At 41.3% G+C, this 20,558-nt stretch overlaps 1 protein-coding gene across 3 annotated transcripts; it reads right to left on the minus strand.

Moving 5' to 3' along the window:
* Positions 1-488: 488 nt before the first annotated feature.
* Positions 489-19,978, minus strand: LOC139918757 (polypyrimidine tract-binding protein 2-like). 3 transcript variants are annotated; one of them, XM_078291318.1, is made up of 14 exons: positions 19,891-19,978; positions 18,300-18,327; positions 16,704-16,764; positions 14,957-15,129; positions 13,471-13,611; positions 11,913-12,068; positions 11,065-11,175; positions 10,705-10,903; positions 9,658-9,773; positions 7,193-7,226; positions 6,510-6,602; positions 5,605-5,821; positions 3,405-3,482; positions 489-3,210 (listed from the first exon to the last, which is right to left on the minus strand). In XM_078291318.1, the coding sequence occupies exons 1-14, from the start codon at positions 19,896-19,898 to the stop codon at positions 3,081-3,083; spliced, it is 1,545 nt and encodes a 514-aa protein (XP_078147444.1). In that variant the 5' UTR covers positions 19,899-19,978; the 3' UTR covers positions 489-3,080. The 3 variants fall into 3 exon arrangements, with proteins under 3 accessions (XP_078147444.1, XP_078147443.1, XP_078147445.1); XM_078291317.1 differs by having other exon boundaries at positions 10,693-10,903; XM_078291319.1 differs by having other exon boundaries at positions 10,693-10,903; positions 16,746-16,764; positions 19,891-19,966.
* Positions 19,979-20,558: the final 580 nt, after the last annotated feature.

Consider the following 20,558-nt stretch of genomic DNA (forward strand, 5'->3'; position numbering starts at 1 on the left):
TTTTGTTATATTGTACTGCATCATTTTGTTTTGTGATTGATTGTTGATTAGTTAGATCTAGGTAGGCTTGTCTTTGTAAATCCCCTATATCCTTCAAGACCACTTTTGTGATGAATGACTATATAAATAAACTTGACTTTACTTGAATGAAGTTGGACAGGTGGCTAACATGGGGAAAATCACCTTTGAGACTTGACTGTGATAAAGGGCTATATAAATAAACAAGACTAGACTAGACTAGACTAGACTAAACCATGGTACAATGTGACTAGTTAGCTCCATTTACCAAATCTGAGGAAGAACTAATCAGTGAAATCACCTGCTGTTGTGTTTGGCTGGAACAAAAACTTGCATACACATGGTTGGAGACCACTAACGTAGAATCCTATCAAAGACAATAAGGTTTCAGGACTATAGGCTTGAACCACTAAAAATCTGTTAGAGCAAGATGTAGCTCAACCTGTGTGTAAAATTTAGTGGAGACTGAGTCAACTTTGTCAGAGAAAATTTTAAAAAATAGTTGCCAACATACATGCCAACACTCCCAATTTTCATTGTCATCACAAAAACAACAGGGTTTCAGGCCATAGAGCTTGAAAGCCCTTATGAGATTGAGGTTTAACTCAACTAATGAGATTAGTTTTGTCTCCAGAGCAGCTCAGTCCCAGAAACGTTTGTAGAACTAACACTCCAATCTGTTAATAGAAAGCCAAATACAGTAATGCTTGCAGAAAAATAAGAGGGATAGCGTACAACCATTGTATTTTCACAGATATAAAAACGATAACAAAATTCAAGAAAGGATGGTGATGGAGGACAGTAATTTCCGTTGAAATAAACAGTTGTCAAAAACACCTGAAATCCTGAAAAAAAAAAATCCATCTCGCCGCTCGATGGGGTTTCTCCATCGTTACAAAACTGCTTTACCGGCTAAACCTATCCCATTATCTACACCTACACAGTGTACGACCCGGTGTAACCCCAACATTTCTACCTGTAGACACATCGCTCCAAGATCCTCCAAAGCTCGCAATAACATAAAATGCACAAAGCTTTGAAAAGTGACAACTGAGGCCATTTATGTAATTGATAGAGCTGAGAGAGCAAGCGGATAGATCAGACAGATTGTCAGGAGAGCATGAGGCCCTTAGAGACTGATTAGAAAATAGGCGACTACTAGAGGAGAGAAGAGCAAGACATCAGAGAAATACATTCTGTCAGTTGGCAGGGTGGGAAACGCATCAAGAAAATGTACTTCTTGTCCTGTGAATTAGTACCATCAGAGGGCTCAATCTGGCTTATTAGAGCTCGTTTTCAAGTGGCTCCAAAATGGATTTTGGCTCCTTTCCCACCCTGGGACTGAAAATGTTTCAGAAGTGAGCTGGGCAGAGAGAATAGAGGAGGGGGAAGAGGAGGACTGAAGAGAGAGACAGAGGAGGTGAATGCAGAGCTACAGAAGAGTTTTATTTGGCATGCTACAGAGGTAATGCAGAATACACACAGGAGAGAGCGAGAGAGAGAGACCATGAGAGGGGGGAAATCAAAAAAAGCAGGAAACCAAGTCGCACCTCTCCTTGTTAGAAAAAAATCAGCCTTTAATTGTGCCGCTTCCAAACTATACCGAATCCTTACATTTTAAGATGTAAAAAGTGAGACTAAGATAGAAAATATACATTAAATTATTTTTTAACAAAGAACCTATTTGTATTGACGGAACCTGTGGAGTCAAGAGGTCTAAAGTTGTTTTTTCTTGTTTTGTTTCGGGGTTTTTTTTTTGTTTTGGTTTTTTTAAAAGGGAAGGATGTTCCATAATGCATCCCCAAAGAAAGACCAAAGTATCAAGGGAATTGATCAATTAATGTTTTATGTCTAAATTCTCAGCATTTTTTTCCTGAAATGCAAAATTATTTCAGTTTCCATCAAATGTTTGTGTTTGTTAAAATTAATCAAAGTAAAGGAACACTAAAGGCACATAAACTTTGGTCCAACCGAGTAGCCCTCTCTTGAGTAAACTGTCACATGACAATGAAATCACAGTGGACTCAACTCTGCTAATTGCTTCCAAAGCATGCAACACTTTCTGATTCCAGATCCTAACAGAACTAGACATGCTTAGAAAACCATTGTCACCGACAATTACACCTAACTGCTATAGAAAAAGCATGGAAGGTTTAAAAAACACCTATAAAGAAATACTCAGCCACAAGCCACGTTATGATAGTTCAGCTTGAGAGGGATGAATTGTGAAAATTTAAAACTGGGGGAAAACAAGCTTACAATGAACTTACTTCTGGAAAGATGCAATTCGAGTGACACTGCCTATCATAGGGTTTTTGCAAAGATTCTTTGACATATTCTTGCCACATTGACAGAAAAACTGATTAGAATTATGTCTTGTTCCTATTGCTAAACTAAAAGGAAACTGTTGAATACAAATCTAAAACCCTGGAAGAAAAAAAGGCTACACCTAGTTGGTGGCAGAGCTTCAGAAACTGCAGTAACGTCTAGATGATGATAAAACGGCTTGCATCCTCGCCAACCTCCAAAACTATCCAATACCAATGTGCCTCAAAAGCATAGGAGGGCATATAATAAACATGTTCAGCTATAGAAACAGTTGATATTGTCAAGTAAGGCACATAAGTATCTTCTCAACTAAAAAAGAATAAAATGAAGCCTGATCTCCATCAACTTCTCCCTCATGTAGGGGAACAATGAATCAGGACAAAAATGTCTTGCTTGTGATACAAGTGGTCGAAGTATGGAGGTACAGTTTGAGGGGCAGATGATGAGAGGGTCCAGTATCTAGACCGTACATTGGTACAACAATGTTTCTTCGTAAGAAAAAAAAAAATACTTGGGCTGCAAGTGAAAGGTTTCAGTCTCTCTCAAGGAATGACAGGATCAACAACAAAAAAAAATACACCAACAAAAAAAATGTTTTAAACCAAATCAACCTATCAATCCACCCATCAATATGGCCCCCCCCCCCAGTGTCCAAACACAGTCCAAGTAGTTGCTGACCGGCGGCTCGGGAGGCGGTAAAGCCGCGGTATTGTCGGGAGTTTGTGGGTCAGATTCTAAATGGTGGACTTGGAGAAGGAGACCCTCAGGTGTTGGTTGCCTCCCATGTTGTAGTTGTGAAGGTCGATCAGGGCCTGGATGGCCTCCTCCACCGTCGACATCTGGAGGAGAGCCATTTTGTGATCCCTGGCAAATTGGAAACGATGGTTAAGACTTGTTTTGTTGGGAGACAACACAGATAAACATACAAAGGCTAAAATAGACCAAGAATCTTATAGAATTGTAAAGACGGCTTAAAATCTTAATTAGATACTGGTATTTGTTGAGTCCCTTTTAATGGGCACGTGTGACTAAACTTACTGGAAAATAAATTTACTTACTGGAAAAACTTGAATGCTTTCACAGTGCCACCGGCATTGGAGAACAGCAGCCGCAGGTCGTCTTCAGTCACATCTTGTCTGTTAAAATGAAGGTCAGAGAACAGTTAGAGAGGGCGTTCAGATAACAAAGCATCCTTTGGCGGCCACATTGGAGGTCCTCAGCTCTTGGCAACAGCTGAGAACGGCTGATTGCACTTGTTATTCTTTGCACTTACGACTCGGCATTCTCAATGGTATGGAATAGACATGGTTTATTTCTGTGCTGTTTTTGACTGAAGTGATCATTGCATCACCGACACATCTGATTGATTTTGTGTTTAGATAATGTTGTTTGGTAGCTAACCATTAGCATATGTATCCCAGTATATGGGATATAACTATTAGGGATGCACCAATCCGATACTGATATCGGATATCGGTCCGATACTGACTCAAATAGCTGGATCGGGTATCGGTGACAATGGGGCCGATCTATTCAATTCAATTCTATGTTTATGTCTACGTGCGCATACTACGTCATGCGTCAGCAGCGCGCCGGTAGACCCGGCCATTTGCCTTCGGTCCGTCCGGTGGCTCCTCCGGTCCAGCACATGGATGTATTAAACTAGGTCCAGCAGCTCCGGAGGATCCCGCCTGCCGCGCGCAGCGTCTCGCGCACTGAATTCTCGCTCATGGGGCGCGAGCCTCCCACAGCTAGCATACAGGCTAACAAGCTAACCTGGCACCCAACCCTCATAACAGAGCCGGGGTCGGGGTGAGCTGACCGGGGGTCGGTGCTGATGCTCGGTAGTTAAAAACACACCTGCATGAATACTTTGTCTCGGTTATATGTTTAAACTCTCCCGGGTCACCGCGCGGCCGAGCAGGCTGCCATTTAACCTGCGAGGTAAAGTAGTTTTCCACCAATTATACAATCGGCGCGTCCAGCCAGACTCCATTCATAAATCCAACGGGGTTTACGGGGACTCGGCTGTAGGTCAACGTTGTTTCCTGCCACAACACGATTTAAAGTGTTTTCCGTGTTCGTCAGGTACTGCTGCTCCATTCGGCCGACACAGTCAGACTAACATACCTTGATTTTTTTTCTGAGGGCTGTTTCATAAAGCAAGATTACCAGTTAAGCCAGAGTTATTTCAGTAATTTAGGCTTATTCTGCATATTTTGAATGTTTTGTTTTTACCAAGTTACTTGTTTATACTACTTGTGTGAATTGTGATTTCATTTATCAAGTTTGTTTGCACTAGTTTGTGACTTAATTGTGATTTAATGTTTACATTTTGTTCTCATTTGATGCAGTTGTATTGTTTTATACTGGAATTTTAATTCCTGACCAATTTGTTGCTGCATTTAAAAGGTTTACACTTGAATTGTAATTCCTGTTAATTTTGAAGATGTTTTACCAAGTTGCTGGAGCATGATTATTTATTATTTTAATAATAAATAACAATTGAGTACATTTATATCTATGTATTTATTTGTTACATTTTGTTTTACAAAGTTAGGAAAGCAATGTTAAAGTCAAGCCTGATGTTGCTTTACACATAAAAGAATGATCCCAGTCTCTTCCACACAGTGAGGCATAGCCTACAGTTTATTAATTAAACACTGGTATCGGATCGGTACTCGGTATCGGCCGATACCCAAAGCCCAGTTATCGGTATCGGTATCTGGACTGAAAAAGTCGGATCGGTGCATCCCTAATAACTATCACTGTATTTTTGACACATCTGATTTGTGCACTAGCCAACTTATCTAGTAGAAGCTAGCATTAGTAGTAGCAAGTAGTCGCATCTTCACATCGACATTGGTTGCTTTGCTAAAATAGCTTGCTGGCTAGTTACGTAGCCAACAAAGCCCACAACCAACAGTTTGTTCAGGATAACCGAGCTGATTCGAAGACAGTTTATTGTGTCACAGTAACCTAAATCTGAAAATGAATATATGTTATTAGACTATTCATTTTTACTTCTAACATCACTGAACTGACCGGCACCCACACCATAATCTTTTTCAAGTATCTCCTTTTCTAGCCAATATTTGCACACAGCTAATTCTCCAGTGGACCTCCATGGTAGCGCCAGTCGTGGCTGCTGGAATATTTGTGACATAACTGCAAAGCCTCTGTAGGATTCCCCAGCTCAGCATCCATTACTAGCATCTAACAAGAGAGCGATCCTGACCCAATTCCCCCGCTACTCACGGGATGTTGGAGAGGTGGAGGGTGGCAGAGGGCGGGAAGATGTTCTGGAAGTTCTTGGATCCGGGCTTCTTGAAGCGGTGCAGCGGTGAGTTGGTGAAGTCCTTGGTGAGGCCCTGGTCGTCCAGGCCGTCACGAGGCAGCGCCACCGTCTGGTGCTTAGACAGCGTCACCCGGATGATCTTCCCGTACATCTTCTGGCCGTTCAGGTGGCTCATAGCTGTGGCCGTGGCAAAGAAAAGGACAGCAAACCAACGTGGGTCAGTGGTAGGGATGCCGTAGCTATTCATGTAATAACCGCTTACTGTACTAACTGAACCTAATATCAAAAAAATGCCAACTCATCATGTAATAAAGTGCACATTAGGTAGTAAAATGCTGGATACATAACCAATAAGTTATATTATACGTTTACATCATAAACAATTTTTTGATTAATAATGTAATAACTTTAACTTGTAATGAGACATTTTAATGGATAATAATAAAAAAAAGTTTTCCACTCCAAATGATGAAATGGATTTGACAGGTACCCATTGAAATGATGAATATGGTATCTTATTACATGTTGAAGTTGATATTATTCACCAAAAAATTGCAACACACTTTTTTTAACGTAATAACGTAAAGAAAATATAATGACTCGTATTATCTTTGAAAAGGATATTACTATGATATGGACACTATCACATTATCAGTTTAATTTCACATAATTACATTATGTGCAGTTATTACAATATGCGCCGTTATTACAAGTCCCAATAGATGCACTGATACAACGTGTTCGCTGCCGATATTGATTCCACGACTAAACATATCTGCCAATACAAGTACTGATTCAAGCCATAACCATCACTGCACATTAAAGACTTGGATGATTGGGGTGGGTGATTATGATGTCTGCTTACCTAGCTGGGCCTGGTTGGCATCTGACATCTGAATGAGAGCGCTGTCCTTCTTGTTGTAAAGGATTTTCACCCTCTGGACATCCCCATACACCCCTGCATTAGAGCCACAGCCAGGCAGGAGGAGAGGAGGTGAGGTGGAGAGAAAGCAGACAGTCAGGAAAACACAGTTAGCACCGGAGAGAAGGATAATTCAGACAAGAAACACAGAAGAGAGAGTAGAAGAGTACACACAAGAAATTAACAGGAGACTTTATAGACTTTAGAGTGAGAGGTGTGTAGAAAGAACAGGTAAAGAGAAAAGAGACACCCTCTAAACAGATAAGTTATCAAGCTGTGTCAGATGGCTATAAATAAAAACAGCATGCAAAAAAATATTTAACCGTGCATTAACATAAATTACTATGTACTGAATCTCAGGGCAAAGGAATAAACATTAACCCAAACCAATAAACAGAGGGGGGCAAAATGTTTTACAAATTACCAAACAAGCTACTGTGTGCAAACAAATATACATAAGCTGGCAATAATAATAATAATAATAATAATAATAATGATAAATGTCTCAAAGATAGAGTGGAAACAGAACAACAAAAAGAGAGGGTAGAGGAAAGAAAGAGAGAGAGAGAGAAAAAGAGAGAGAGGAGAGAGAGAGAGAGAGAGAGAGAGAGCTAACGATAACATACCGAAGAGGGTAAACAGACTTTGGGGCGTAACCATCTTTAGAGGGAGAGAAGAGCAACAAGCAGCGTGAGACAGGTAGAGAGGTAGAAGAGTCGGAGCGGAGCGGAGGTAGAGATGGACAGATCGATCCAGAACGGAGGTAGGTAGGAGGAATGGTGGTTTTGTTTTTCCCCCCGGAGAGTGATGGAGGTGGTGGGTCATGGAGGAGGAAGCAGGAGGAGGAAGAGGAGGTCATGGAGGGTTTTTGGGGGCGGTTAATGTGGGAGGAGGTGGAGGTAGAAGGAGGTTCACAGGGTGGTTTTGGGGGGGGTTACAAATCCCCACCAGCACATGGAGAGCGGAGGATGCAGGGGAGGGAGGTATGGATGGGGGGGAGAGAGGGAGAAAGGGGGTGGGGAGAGAGAGAGAGAGAGAGAGAGAGAGAGAGAGAGAGAGAGAGAGAGAGAGAGAGAGAGAGAGAGAGAGAGAGAGAGAGAGAGAGAGAGAGAGAGAGAGAGAGAGAGAGAGAGAGAGAGAGAGAGAGAGAGGGGAAAGATGAATGGGGAGGGGGCAAATGCAAATTGGGGGAAAAAAACAAAAACAAAAAGTGAGGAGGGGGGAGGGACAAAAAATAAAATATAGGTCAGTACACTGGAATAATGCAGGTAGTTTGGTCAGAGATAATGGCTTGGATCAATGTTTTCTTTAGTCAAAGAACAGCAAATAACTTGCGCCAAAATGTATTTCACCCTGGACAAGCATGGGGTAAAGGTACATTCATGTCAAAAATCATAATCAAAATCAGCAATATAAAGTCATAACCATGGGATAAAAACAACATGCAGCAGGTCATAAGTCTGAAGATCTACAATCTTTCAGCAGGGGAAAATGGTAGTACTAAGATAGTGTGAAATGCTGAGGGGGGAAAATTAGTTAAGAGACCATGCAATTAAAATTTAGTTTGCAGTACAATTTGGCATGCAAGAGTTGATGCGAAGGCCACTTGAGTAAAGTGTGGCGTTCACACAAGTCCAAGAGCCTAAGAGAAAACTTAAGCACAGTATCTGAACATTAGGGGTTCCCTTCAATGGTTTAGATACTGTCGAGGCTCCAGTATGACACATTCATTCAGAGCCAGAGAGAAGGGGGAGAACAGACAGATGAAAGGAAGAGAGAGAGAGAGAGAGAGAGAGAGAGAGAGAGAGAGAGAGGTTAGATGAGAGAAATTGGAAACTATTTAAGTCACAGTTTAAAAAGGCAGAGAAAGAGGGAGAAAAGACAGCGAGCAAGTGTTTCAGAGATGAAGACAAGCGGCAGGTTTTTGTTCCCGAAACCAAGACACAGGTAAGAGATCAGAGAGTGATTTCATATGAGCTTTTCATATGAGCCGAGGAGAGGAGAGAGCTTAGAGAGAAAAACAGAAAAGAGACAGAGTTAGCTGAGTTAGATACAGTTTGACATAAGAGAAAAGGGACGGAAGGGCAGATCATCTGGGAAGAAAAAGAGGGCAGGTTTTGGTGGGGTGACAGAGACAGCAAATCCCCCTCATTCTTACAGGGATACAATGAGTTTTGACACAAAAAAATAAATAAATAAAAAGGAAAAAAAAACTGCAAGGACCTGGACATGTAAGGGGCGCTAGAAAATGCACCAAAGAAAAAGGTTAGACAAAAATAAGACTTAAATATCAAGAGGCCCAGTCCATCTCTTGTATATGCAAAAGCTTTGGATTTCAAAGTGGAACACCAATTGTGATTTTTCCTATGCCCTAGGATAGTCCAGTGTATGTTAGTGACTGCCAGAAGCAAGAGACAATAGTTTGTCTCACCCCCTTAACTGAGATGGCACAATGACTTACAGCTGCACAGAATTAAAGTGTAAATAAGTCAAAGAGATGACTGAGAGAACCCAGGGGGATTTTCTGGGGATATGGACTCATTTTCTGGCTCAGATACTATTAGAACGACTATAAAGACCAATTGTGTTGAGTGAAAAAGCTCAAACAAACCTATGGGTCTACAAAACCAGTCTCCCGTTCATGGTCAATGGAGCAGCTGTACGTCTTCATGACATTCCAGACAAGAGTCTTAGTTGGCTGGTTTCTAATTTTGAAAGAGTTTCTTGTACTCACAAAAACTGAACTGTCCAAGACCACAGAATGCCATATGTAAAATCTCTAAATTAAGTGGTTCAATTGAAGTGATTCAAATTGAGCTCTTCGATTAAATAAACAACTGCTGCTGTGGACCTTCTCAATATAGGCTCTACAACAAACACAAGACAATGAAGATGGCAATGGTAGCACAAGGAGGAGGACAATTGGCAATGACCAGTAAAGGAGGAGGGAGTTTAGCCTTAGAGAGTCTTGTGTGTGTGTGTGTGTGTGTGTGTGTGTGTGTGTGTGTGTGTGTGTGTGTGCGTGTATGAGTGATTGAGTGAGTGAGTGAATGAGTGAGTTTGCGTTTGTGTGTGTGTCTGTGTTACTGACCTCCTCGTTGAGGTTGCTGACCAGCAGGACCCCACTGGAGCCCGACTGTCCGGCCAGGGCCACCCTCCCAGCAGCAGCAGCTGCCGCCGCCGCTGCGCTCAGAGGATTCAGGGCTCCTGGTAGGAAGTAGACAGGAAAATCATGGCATGGGGAGCAGCACTTAAACTGGGCCGCAGCATTACAGACGCAACGCCTTACTACACTGACACGCTGTACCGCCTAGACCATGAAACTAGGCATGAAACTAACTTTTTAGTCAACCAAAGTGGCATGTAATTTCACCAATTTTACAAAATACAAAAAAAGGTTTGGCTGACAGGCAAAATTAATAGAACTGACAAAGGTTTGACCAATATGGGTTTTTGACAGCTAATACTAATCTTTTTGTACTGAACCTGCCAATAGCTGCTATTAAATATCTTTAAAATGTCATCATTTTCATGCAAAAAATAAGTAAAAACTATTTTGTGTTTCCACCAGAATTTTATTCTCGTCAGGGTGGAGAAGCCTCTGATACAGCCATGGGATACTAAAACGCTCCACTGAACCCCAGGATAATGATAATAATAAAAATAATTTAAAAAAAAAAATATTAATGCATACTTGTGTGGAATCTGATCAAAATGTCTCATTAGAATCAGTTCACGTTAAGGGCTTCGCATACACAATTAGTGTAGTATTGATCAATTCTACAATCAATACGATCAAACTGCATCACATTAGAGGTGGATAACACTGACTGGCCGATTTTTACAAAAAAGGCCAATATTGGCCGGATATATCGGCAAACTGATATATTGCTCTAACCCTAGAACTGACCAGCCATAACCACAATTTACTAGTATTTGGCTGTGGGTACTGTTATATTTAAAACCCTTGCTTAGACCAGGCTGGAATATAGGCGTTTAAGATGAATAAAGGCATTTAAGCAAACTAATCAAAAATATCGCACAACGAGAAAGCCACTTTAGCCCAAAGCGCTATCGAGACAGAGAGAGAGAAAGACCAAGTAGGAAAAATAAAAGAGGGATCTACCTGGGATCTTACCGAGCAGGGAGTTGGAGTCTTTGCTGAAGGCTGAGGCCACCGAGGGGTCGAGGCTGGGCTGGCCGTCGCCTGCTGGCAGCTCTGGCCGGGTGTAGTCACGACTCTTATCATTGTTGTACTTGACGTTTAGGTTGACCAGCTTGGAGAAGTCGATGCGCAGCGTGCAACACGAATTGTAGATGTTCTGGCCATCCAGCGCCTGGCAGGGGGAGGAAATCTCATCATACTACGTTCAACTATTACATCTGGTTTTCCAATGTCCAGATACAAACACGCACCAAGACACTGAGTTGCCGATTAATTGGTAACATGCAAAACAAGATTGTGGTGAGAGCTGTAGTGAAGGGACGACATTCTCACCAGTTTGGCCTGTTGGGCATTGACAGGATCACTGAACTGCAACAGGGCCTGGAACTGATTGTTCTTGGTGAAGGTGATTATCTTCATGACTGTGCCAAACTTGGAGAAAATCTGAGAACAAAAAAAGAAACCACAGACAAACATTCAAATACAAACATAGATTCTGAAAGGCACCACCTGAACCCTTTTTTGTTGTGGTTGGTCCTGGGCAATCTTTTTTTGCTTTATTTTCTATTTGGGCCAAATGCTACATTTTTTCCCAGTAATCCCATTGGCAAACTTTCAGCAACATACAGGAACATAACATTTTATCACTAGCAATCACAATGTATGAGATATCATGGCTTTAAAATAATTGAACAAGGACACGGAATTCTAATTTCTAAGTGCTTTGTAGTTTGTTCCATTTATAAAAAGGTGTACAGTGCTAGAAACTGCAAAGTTCAGTATTTAAAACTGACCAGTGGTGATCTGGCACCCTATTACTGGATTTTAAAACCAGCAGAGGTTTGAGGTACAGGGGTAGTTTCAAAAGTAGAGCCTTACAGGTAAATATAATGCAATGTAGTTCTCTTTTCATTGTTAAGGACCAACCAACTTTGATATAAATCACAGCGCTCAGTCTGAAATGTATCTCTTATAATAAAAAGCAAGGCACTGTGGCAAACAGCATCCAGTGGCTTCAAAGTAGAAGGGGCAGCATGCGAATACAAAATGTATCCATAATCAAATACAGATGTGGACTGTACAAATGTTTTTTTCCTATTATCAAAAGAGAAGCATGCTTTATTTCTAAACAAAAATCCAATTTTCCCCTCAGCTTCCTCCTGCTAGCAGCACTTTGTTACCTGTTGCAGTACATCCAGCGTTACAGGGTAGAACATGTTGTCGATGATGATCCGCAGCACTGGGCTGGAGGCTGCAGCCAGGGCCTCTTGAACATCTGAGCTAGGTGACCCACCAGACTGGACCGCCGACACCGCCTGAAGCACCGCCTGGGTCCGCTAGGGCCAGAGACATGCTGTCAATCACTGTCACCATTTTAACACTGGAGCACACCAGCCAAGACGGAGTATGAGCCATTTTATTGACTAATAAATATGCAATGAAAGCCAGAATATCACAGGCATGTCTCTAGACACATTTAATACACACCTGTCACACTGGAGTAACTCTAGGGATGCATTGGGCCAACTATCAAATCTTTCCAATTGCATTTCTCACATATCCATTTGTGTAAAGTACAAATAAGAGAAAAATCCTTCTGTTGTTGTGAATGCACTGGAGTGCTATCTAAACAGGCTACTTCAAACAAGTGATGGTTTCAGTTTCTACAGAACATTAAAGGTCTCTTCACCAGTGATGTGTATCTGCAATTGTTGGTTACAGAGTGGTGCTTACACATGCCACATATTACACAATGTTGCGTTAACAGGCAACCTCTAAGGTTGATCTTTATTGAAAGAGAATATAACATTTTTGAAATGTTTTAGGCCTAACATACCTTCCAACACATGCTAGTTAAAATAACATATCTAATACCGCAATATATGCAAGTTTCAGGCAATGGATAGTCGAAAAATCGGATGTATGTAGGCATGTAGAGTGAGAGTGTTATTGTGTTGAAAAGACATGTTTTACTTTTTTGGTTCAACTGTTGGAGCCTGCTTTGGCCCTTAGTGTGTATTGGAGAGCAGCGCTACTGGCAAAATGAAACTACATAAAGCTCTACAGTGACATAAGCGGCAAAATTTTAAAACACAATCAATTGCCACAATGGCTAAAACTAAAAAATAAGAACATAATAACCAGAATTATCCTTTAAAGTCGAGATGAAACGGCATTTCGAGAGTATCTAACTTCCGTATCGTGACGTATTTCCGAGTGAAACAGGAAAGACAGGCGGGACATAACGTTGGGAGGAATTTGATTTGAACGTTGAAAAGTGGGTGTGTCATAACACCCGAAGACACACCGAAGTACCATGCTGTTGCTAGCTAGCTAACTAATGAATCTTAGCTCTGTGCGCTAAAAGTTGAAGATTGATTGATGGGTGGATGTCATGATATTATTGGTTGAAATTGGTTATGGGCATGCTTACGTAAGCACACGGCATATTTTGTTTTACAGGAAGAAAACATGATTGAATTTTGATATAAGAATACAAAGAAATTGATTTTTTGTATTTTTTTTGGCATATATTGGTATATAGGTGCACAATATGACCGGGGATGTGATCTAAAAGGGTTAAAAGGGCATTTTTCATTTCATCTCGACTTTAAAATATTTTCAAACTATAAAGACAGCTCAAAGCACTGGTTCTCAATCATGTACTTAGTGGGAGTAGATTAGTTCACGTCTGGCCTATGGGGCCACTGATTGGTCTGTTAGGCCAGTTCCCCTTACCTGGTTGCCAGCGTCTGTCTTGAGCTCTTTGTGGTTGGAGTACTGGATGAAGACAGGGACATTGCGAACGTGAGGAGTTACAGTGGTGTAGTAGTTGACCATAGTGATGGCCGCCTCCTCTGTTCCCATCTCCAAGAATGCCTGGGAGGAGAGAAAAGAGAAAATAATGATCTGATTTATTCTCCAACATTGTCACCATTCATGAACCAAATTATCTTTAATGATATATGGGACTATCCAACATTTTTACTAATATTACTAATACATTTACTACTATTTTCACTAACACATTGGGCCGATATTGGCCTTGTATTAGGTGCTCGGGAGGAGCACCTCTATAAACAGCCAGGCAGTGTTCGTTCATTCGCGTGCAACGCTTTTTGCAGTGTGCACTACTTACGGGAACTACAGTATGTGCTATTTAGACTGCGCAGAACCCCAAGAGCCCTGCATAAAGGAAATACAGTGTGCGCTCATACACTAGGCAGAACGTAGAAGTAGAAGGTAGAAGTCATACAATCATGGGGTTCTCGCTGCAGCCTGCAGACATTCACATACCAGAAAGTAGCTTGGTAATGGCCAGGGCTGAAATATGGTTCCACATCCAAGTGACACTGTAGCTTGCTTGCAATGTCAATGGCAGCACCAGCATTTTATAGTTCTGCATTGGTGGTTCTGCACATAGACCGCCAAAAACTCACATTGGTCTAACCCTACTTTTTACTATTTGGCAACCTTGCAAGATGGGCTTAAATGTAATATGCTGAATAGAAATAGTCAAAAAGGTACCATCCAAGAGTCATATGTTCAAGAACAAACCAGACACACTGGAACGGCTGGGGGAACCATGAGACTCTTTGAGGAAGCAGCTACTGCAAACCAACAGTGTGAATTGTAATGAGCTATTGAACCCACTGTGGTGGCAGCAGCGACACTATCAGACCAACACAGCTGAGGTCTTCTGGACCTTCAGACAAGGCAGCTGCCAATCGATCAAGACTGGCTGACTCACTGACATTGGCACTGTGAAGCGAACAAAGCGACAGTACTCGTGAGGAATCTGGGGGGCAAATGCCAAGCATCTCCTACCGCCCTCCGCAGTGGATAGACAATAGCCTTTTGGACAGCTTTTGTACTCCATCCATGGACTTGTGTGCATGCTTGAGGTGGAAAGATGCAGTTCAAGATAGCAACATTGACTATCTCCAATGTACTCATGTGGCACAGTAAGGGGTGATGCAGTGGGCTCTTGGCAGGTCATGACAGAAAATCCAACAAAATGTGGCATTGTTCTCCAAAAAAGCGGCACTGCCTGGAACCCCATTTATAATTTATTTTCCCCCCACCAAAATGAGAATGTTGATCTACAATAAGACCACTTGGCCAGTCCAAAATGAACTCCATTATGGTGTCAAACTGATGCAAAACCATGGTTTTGTGAGGCCTTCTAAAAATACCCCCTTGACCATCCGACTCTTCCACTCACCTGGTTCTTTCCTTTCAGTGTGAGGATGTTGGTGACCTTGCCGAAGGGCAGGCCAAGGGCAATGACTTCAGTCTCTGAGGCCTCGTTGGGCAGTTTCCGGATGTGGAGCACACGGGACGGGGGGGCCTCTTCCACCCTCAGCTTTTTACTATCGCTGCCATTGGAAGTCCCATCTAAATATCAGCATCAACACCGATTAGTTGCACTGATCAATACAATGACAGTCATCGTGAATTTATACAGTATTTACATGTGTGCATGTAGAACAATGTTTAAGGAATACACCAAGTTTTTGGGAAACTGTCCCCATGGTCAACTTACCCGTCAAGTGATGACAACATAAACACCAAAATCATCCATGTGTCCCCGGGAGATTGTTGGCGCTGGTGCTCCATGCACTTCAGCATACAGTATGTTGACTGATAGTATGTCAGTAGTATTATCTCAAAAGTGAGAACATGAGAAATTGTAGGAGCTCTAGAGCTTAATGCTAGTCATTTTTTGATACGCGCCAGGTCTGGCAGTTTTGTGTAGGAGACTGGTAAAATTCACATTAAATATGACCACCCGTATTTGTGGCACACTGCCACAAAATCAAAACTTATCAGTATATAGAAATTGATCTATAGCAATATCTAACGCTTCGCATCATGTTATGTTCTCTGTCACACCAGACTAATCTCACTAATCTTGCTTGTAAACTCACCTTTCTTCCCCATCCGCTTGTGTGAGAAACACCAGTAGCATTGTACTCTATCCGACAGAGCCTCCCGTTGCGAAAACGAAAGCGAAACTGTGCTCCAAACTCGCATGCGTTTGTAATGGTGTGTGTAAAAAGTAAGTTGACACTTTTTAGTTATCGGAGAAGTGTGAAACTGCACAGCACTATCAGAATTAACATGAGTGCAGTGCAAAGACTGGCATATTGCCCCCTTTACCTTTGGATACTACTACTCTACTGGACACACTGCTGTCACTGTAGGTAAGGACAAGTAAGGCCATGATACATTTAAAATAAGTCGCTGTGCCCCCCTCCAAACGTAGTGGATGAATATATCATTGCTCACCTGAAATGGCTCCAAAAATAGAACTTGCATCGCTTGCAACTTACATTGGCAAAGTTGAGTTTATGATATTTCATTTTCAAAATGTATGAATCTACAGCCCATATAATAAAAAACACTATTTTTTATTTTATTAATGTGTTGTATGTGGCACCACAGCCAATGGTCTACCGGGGACACGTGGATGGTGTTGGTGTCTGTATTCTCATAACTTAATGGCCAAGTTGACCAAAAGGACAATCTCACAGAAACTTGGTGTATTCCTTTAACATGGTTCTTATTTTGTTGGCAGAGCATCCAACAGCCCTAGCTTTGTTTGTCTTATCTTTGTGGCTGTGTGATCAGCTCTTTCAGTCATCCTATATTCTGCAATTTCCTTTGAGATGGTTCTAATCTTATCTACCAAATAGTGAGAAGGCATTAAAATGCGCAGCAGCATCCACCATGTCTGTTCCAGTCACGTGCTGTGGTGTGTGGGTGCCCGCCTACTGAGGAGCGTGAGGTTATTCAGACACTAAATACCTCCCATGAGGGAAGAGCCCAACTCGCACAGCCTGTTTCGCTTTTCAAACACCTATTAATCCTTTGATTTCTTTTAATGCCGTCGGATACTGGTGATCAAATGGCTTCATGCAAATTCTGTCAATCCCCTCCCTATTCAGGGGTGGTCGGAACGAACTCACCACTGATACTGCTCATGCCAGAGTTGGGACTGTTGTACATACTCAGCTCATCTGATCCTCTCTATAGAAAAAAAAGAAGAGAGAGAGAGACAGTCAGGCACGGCTGTAAATTAATGGGAAAAACAATTTCCATTTTCCAGACAGCCCCCTCAAAGACAACAATAAAATAGAGCTCTCAGAAGACAGTTTAAAGAAACAAAAGGAGGGTGGGATAGAGAGGTGGAGGGAGGGGACATAAAACAGCAGCAGAAGAGTGGTCTGGCTCTTCCTTTGCTGGTGTGGGTTTAATCTCGCTGAATTTAAGATGTCAAGATGTGTCATTTCATCCAGAGCTGCTCTGGGTCCCAGAGGGCTCGGTGGAGCTGACGGGCTCCCTGCGCTCTTAAACCTGACTGATGGGATGACGAGGAACCCGGCTGGGGACCCATTACGCACACAACTTCCTAATAGCTTCAAACTCCCCCCTCCCCCTTTCTGTCTGACTGAATTTGAACCAATTGTTCTTCTGTCACTAGCATTCTTTATGGTTACGATAAACTAGATGTTGCAGGCCCTGGTACGGCAAGACGGCACAAACAAATTGAAGGGTAATAAATTTGTCTTTGACTTAGGCCAAAATGTGAGCACAGGCTGCCTGAGCTAGAAGAATCTAAGAAATGATTTCTCTCCCAACAGCTGGCAACTTTCTGTTTTGTCTTTGACATGAAATATTGATGAAATAAACAGGGTGGCAAAGACCAGCCTTATCAGAGAAATCAGTGTTTTACGATTGTTCCGTTTCCCTTTGAGGGAGGACTTTAACTTTGTTTTGTGCAGACGGAAATGCAGCTGGCACTCAACAAATCAGGTTAGGTACCCAGAACCACAATGCATTTACACAAGGAAACAAGTTTGTTTGGTTATCAGCCTGGACATGAGCCCTACCCATTTCATTACGGCCATTCTGATGTTGTGAGAGCTGGAAACAGACATTTTAAATTTGATTGTTCTTAAGTCAACATCGGGGTACAATTTCTTCAAAGGGAATTTAAAATGAAACGTGTCATAATCTTTATGGTGCATGTCTATACAGCATTATCTTCAGGCTGAGCCAATTCTCCCAACTAGATTTTTCATACTTCTATTTTATAGTATCTAAAACCATTAACTATCGGTGGATGAATTAGGTCTAAGATGCCTAAGATGAATTAGGCACGAGATGAAATTAACTGGGATGCAGGACAGAGGTTCTCGCTATAGGACACAATGACTGGGCTAATACTGAGACATGTTTCTATATGCACTAGAAATGTTCAAGTTTAGGCTGCTGTCTATGGATTTAACAGGGTACTAGGTAAAGCTATTCAATTCACCCCCTTGAAAAAAAACAAAAAACAAACTATCTATTGGACACTGCTTTCCTTGAATCCAGCCAGGAGTATGTACTCAGTGACCCACAGTCACTATGGGCCTCATTGAGGTCCTCACTGAAATTCCAAGGCCACAATGCTCATGTGATTTGTGCAGTAGAAGCTATAAGCAAAACACAACTTTAATTGGACTTTGAGAAAAAGGGGCAACATGGAGGGTGAAGAGTTGAATGAATTTGAAGCTCACCTTCACGCCAACTGCAACATCACTGATGCTGAAAGAGAAAATAATATGAATACATTTTGAATCTGGTCAAAACTAACGGATTTAATTAGAAAAAAAAATGACAAAAAAGCAATACAAAAACAAACAAAAAAATAGGTAGAGAATATACAGTATAGAGAACAAATATATTATATTCTTGCGGATAAACAAGCCTCTGATGCAATAGCGTACAAAAAGTTAGCCTAAACACAGCTCGATTTTTTTTATACGTTTCCACTTATTCACACTGCATATACTTTGTTTTTGGTGTGTTTTGATTTAATACTTACACCACATTCATTTTTTCTTGTTCTTGTTTTAGTAAGTTCTTCTATTGCTTTTCGCACCCTTGCAATGCTTATAATCCATACTTTACCCCTCCTACTGTTCATTCATACATTTACCATTCCTTTACTTTATAACTTTACATATTCTGTGGTTGAAATTGTCAGCTGTATGCATGTAATGTTTATATAGTCCCCATTTGCGCTATTCTTATTAATATCCTATTTTCTTTTCTGTATTATATGACTATCATCAAATAATATTTTTCTTATCTGTATTCCATCACCATTTAATTCATTTGTTGTATCTTTGTGGTCTGAACCATTTATTTATTCCATTTTATTTTACTTAAGTATTTACTACAACTGTCTTACCTTATTGTCCTGTAGTACTGATCTATGTCAGCTGCTCAGTCTTTTATTTATCTTGATTGTGAAGCACTTTAATTGTTTTGAAAAGTGCTGTATAAATTAAGGCCTTTATTAATATTATTATTGTTATCATTTGCTGCTGCAAAGGCCCAATTTCCCCATGGGGTCATTTATGTTTCATCTTATCTTAACGTTAGCTCATGTTTCAGTTCAACCCCAATGAATGGCCATCCTACAGACTCAAAATGACACACCCTTTTATAGTTGCACATTACGGAAATAACAGGCTAATATAATGCACTATAACCAACTCGAAATTACACTTCAATTTCGTACAACTAGCATTAACTAAAATGGTAACTAATACTGTTAAGATATATAACGTTACGTGTTTGCTGTAGGTTAGTTCTGTTGGCACACATTGGTAAAAGCAGGCTACAGCTAATGCTAGTCAAAATATCCAGCAAATACACCGGACCCGCTTGGTTAGCTAAAGCTACAGTAAGCTACAACACAAAGGATCAACGTCTTGTAATGTAGCTTAGCGGTTTGCTAAAACTGACTAGCCTGTTCGGTAGAGATCTGCTGTAACAAAGGATAATACTGGACTAATAACTACTGGACCCCGTAACTGTGTTTTAATGAGTTTTCGAGGCACGTAGCCATTCAGTTCAAATCATTTTCTCGAAAACAATAACATAGCTAACGGCGAAAACAGCGGCCGTTAGCAATCTAGCTAAGTTACTTCCTTCATTATAGAGAGCGCGTGGCTATGGAAACCCGTTAACGCTGCTGAAAGCTAACGACACCTCTTCAGCTTTTTATAAATTGGCCTATTCAGTTTTAATGCGCCATGATCTAGGTTAACCAAACGTATGCCAAAGAAGATGTAGTAAACATCGGTGATAAAAGATTACCCGTCCATTTCTGTAGAGATTTTCTCCGCTTTGACTCTGCTTTCGGTCCAGTTTCTCGTACCGACGGCGCACGTACACACACGACGGCAAAATGGAGGCAAACGCTAGTTACGAGACAAGACAACGGCGGAAATGGCCGGAAAGTTACGAAGCATTGAGCTCGGCGCGCTGTTGTGGTCGTCGATTGCTGCCTTCATGTACGGTCGGAAATACCAGAATTACGTTGAGCACACACAAATAAACCTAAGCAATTGCTAAATACAACTGAGAAAGAGGGAATTTTCTATGACATTGGCTTTCAACCATGTGCCATCGAGGCCCAAGAGTGTGCAGGTTTTCATTTCAACACACTACACTACACCAGCTGATTTCACTGATTAGCACAACATCAACCAGAGGAGGGAACAAATTAATGATTTAATTGGAATAAAACCTATCTACTCTTTCACAATAGTACCTGGTTGAAGACCACTGTTCTATAATCCCAGAGTTGCTGAGATGTAACTGTTTAGGGTGGAGAACATGGGCATGGAGAATTGACAATGGTTTTCGTAGTTTTGCAAGTACTTTTGACTGCCAAACTCAGAGCTTACGAGGAGTACATGAAGGCAGCATTATTCTGGATGGTTTGATAAACTGGTGATTTTCAGTTGGCCTGGGCATTTATT

This window comes from Centroberyx gerrardi, chromosome 22 (genome assembly GCF_048128805.1).
Source record: "Centroberyx gerrardi isolate f3 chromosome 22, fCenGer3.hap1.cur.20231027, whole genome shotgun sequence".
Classification (NCBI taxonomy): domain Eukaryota; kingdom Metazoa; phylum Chordata; class Actinopteri; order Beryciformes; family Berycidae; genus Centroberyx; species Centroberyx gerrardi.